This window comes from Atta cephalotes (assembly GCF_000143395.1).
Source record: "Atta cephalotes unplaced genomic scaffold scaffold00021, whole genome shotgun sequence".
Taxonomy (NCBI): Eukaryota; Metazoa; Arthropoda; class Insecta; order Hymenoptera; family Formicidae; genus Atta; species Atta cephalotes.
In genome coordinates, this window is record NW_012130085.1 from 466,121 (window position 1) to 469,295 (window position 3,175).

A 3,175-nucleotide genomic window follows, 5' to 3' on the forward strand; every position below is an offset into this window, starting at 1 on the left:
ACGCGCATGCGCACGTGTGTGTGTGTGTGTGTGTGTGTGTGTGTGTGTGTGTCGAATGCATCTACTGTAATCTACCAATTGCATAATACGATGTAATTACACAAGATTCAGAGTGAGAATTTTAATACATTCGTGTATGCTGCGAAAACGCGTGATACCGGAATAGATCATTCATTAAGAAATAATTACATGCCGATCTTACAGATGTGTATTTCCTTCCTTATATTAAATTTATTTCTCTCTCCGCACACCATTACATGATTTGTAAACGTCAGATAGAACTGAAGAGCAAACATCTTTCTAATTATATAGTTATATCAAAATGTAACAAAAGATATTATTATTCTTTTTTAAAAATTTTTATTTTTTTAACATATCTAAATAATAATTTCAAGAGTTTTGCATGTAAATTAGATGAAAATGTATACTCCAGTGAGGATATGTCACAATGTATAGAAGAATATTAGATTCGTAAATAAAAAAGAACATACATATCTATCAGGAACCATAGATCTCCTTGCATAAATATAAGTGTAGTGAGTATAAATTTCCATTTAAAAAGATGTGATTGCGCCTTTGTATGATGTCGCTCATACCAAAATTATATGTGTAATGTGACGGTAGAATAAAGTTCCCCTTCAATAAGAATAACAAAGCGATCAGTAATAAGATATTAATATAATAATCCATGAAGAAATTTTCCGATTGGAAACGATTAAGAAATAATAATATTGACTAAAGTGTTTAAATCTTTCAAAGTGTTTCAGAAATAAAACGATCATATGTTATCTATCTTGACAGTTTGTCGATAATGCAAGAATCTTTGCTAAAAGAACCATCGTCTGATAATATCAGACTTCATTGTGCGTTGTTGTTAGGAAAGACGAAAATGTAGCATTATTGCATTGTCCATGTGTACGGAGCAGCGCATCAATGCCATACAGAGCGTCATCGTAATATTTCAAAAGAGCCGTCATCCTTCGAGCTCAGCAGCGAAAGCTATTCAAAGCGCCGGGATGAAAAATGAACAGTCCATCTGATGTTAAGGCTATATACCTTCATCTTCCCATAAGATCAAATTAGTTGAGATTATCAAGAAGTAAATTGATTTTCAGTAATCACATTTTAACACAAACAGGTTATAATGTTGCTGTTTATTATGGCTACAATAAACAGTTATAAGAAATGACTCATCAGATGAATGTACATACATAAAACATTTATCAGAAAAGTAAAGTGCAGAAAAAGATTTTAACATAAGAGTAAGAAAAAGATTAAAGAATTGTAGGTGCATCATCGTACTAAAAGTGATACAAAAGTACAAAAAGTCGAACATTTCTATTTCCTTAAACGTTCCTCTTCAATAATCCAAGAAAAAATTTTTTAATTGAGAATTTTAACAGACATTAATGACAACGTAAGAACTTTCGAGGAGATGCAACAACTGTTTTAATAGAGAAAGTGATTTTCTCCTACATTTAATTATTCATCTTAGAACAGAACAGGTCTATAAAGACATTATTAGCTACCGCGGTTAGTCATAAGAGCCTCCGAGATTCTGACGATTCCAAGTGTCGAGAAGCTACGAAACGGAGGCGAGAAAGCGGCGGCGGGATTGACAGCATGGAGAAATACCTGTAAAAACGAAAGCGGCGGCCGGAAATTTAATCAAGTGAGTTGATAGCGAAGGTCCTACCGCCGATGGCCCATCCGGTGGTAGAGAACTTGGCAGCACGCGCTAAATTACAGGTTTGAAAGGCTCTGGAAGAAATCGCTGTCTTCCCTGTGCGCAGCGCGCGTGTACTCTCGCACGAATTATCGGCCGTGCGATCGAGTCGTTGATCGCCGTGGTCGCCAATCAGAGGCAGTTTTCTAACGACAATGAAAGTGCTCGCTCGCCGAGCGATTTTCGTGCGGAAACCGCCGCGGAAGGAATCGTCTGTGAAGGTTGACGATACGCAATTGACCCCCCAAGGGCATTGCAATCCGCGCAAATTTATCGAGAATTTAACTAGACTTAGGAAAACTCGGAATCGAGAATTTATAGCGTGTAATAGCAAAAATATTTAGCCACACGGAAACTTTATCATTAATTTTTGCTTTCACTTAAATTCATCTACTTATAAGATTGATATCAATTGTGCTGGAGTAATTTTAGACTTATTGTAATATGCACGCAATTGTAAAAACAAACACCAACAATATGCGTATTTTACAATAACTTTAATAATCAGAAAAATTATTCTACCGTAATATCAACACGTGTACGTGTGTATCATAATTTACTTAATTGAATAAATTTTCTTCAGTTAGTATTAGCAATCCAGAGTGTAAATTTCTTCGCAAAGCTTTTTTAATAAAGTTTCATACCTGCAGTTATCGAGACATAATTCAATATGAAAGATGTGACAAAATATATGATCCATAAACTTTCACGCAAAATTCTGCTAGAACATACATCTGGGAACTGTCTTTTTTTTGGCAAGGAGGAAAGAGAAAGAAATATATAAATACCTGACGACGGAATAACTTTTGATGGTATCGATTTCAATCCCGCACGTGCAACATATAATTTGCAGGACATATATACGAACATATGACGTTAATAATAATGTTACGACACATCGAGGTATCGATCCGAGATCAAATTGATGCGATTATCATCAATTATCTCGCTCTGCTCCAAATGTGGTGTTCGATCTCGCAGTACGGACACATCAAAAGACAGAAGTTGACGTTTGATCTTTCGCTTCTGAAAAACGTGAGAGGCCGCAATCAGTTCTGGTGGGCTACGAACAATCGCGTGGGAACTCATTGGTTCTGTTCACCCGCTCTTCCGCCCCTCTTGGAAAATTAAACTTCTACGACGCAGATGAATAGAATCGTTAAGCGAGTCGCACGCGCAGCTCGTTCTCCTTAATAATCGATCTGTAAAATATGATAAGAACACCGATAACAAATGGACGTTTTATATATATCGGGACGGATCGAGATCTTCTGGATTTTTTTTTTGCCTATTAATGCCTTTGTCGGTTCAGAGATCTTCACACAATAGTAATTGTTGTTGAATTACAAACAGATAAAAATCGAATTAAGCTATCTATAATTAACTGACCAAAATTTATATTTAATTCAACGTGAAGTTAATTCGGCTTTTTCAATCTCTCTCTCTCTC

The 3,175-nt window shown here is 35.8% G+C and overlaps 1 protein-coding gene across 1 annotated transcript in view; it reads right to left on the reverse strand.

Annotated features, from left to right (window-relative positions):
• The window catches only part of LOC105619441 (puratrophin-1-like), a 158,075-nt gene extending 157,013 nt beyond the window's left edge, over nucleotides 1-1,062 (reverse strand). The window contains exon 1 of the mRNA XM_012200959.1: nucleotides 1,057-1,062. Within this exon, the coding sequence (XP_012056349.1) occupies nucleotides 1,057-1,062 (6 nt within the window). The remainder of the gene's footprint in view (nucleotides 1-1,056) is intronic.
• Between the last annotated feature and the right edge of the window lie 2,113 nt (nucleotides 1,063-3,175).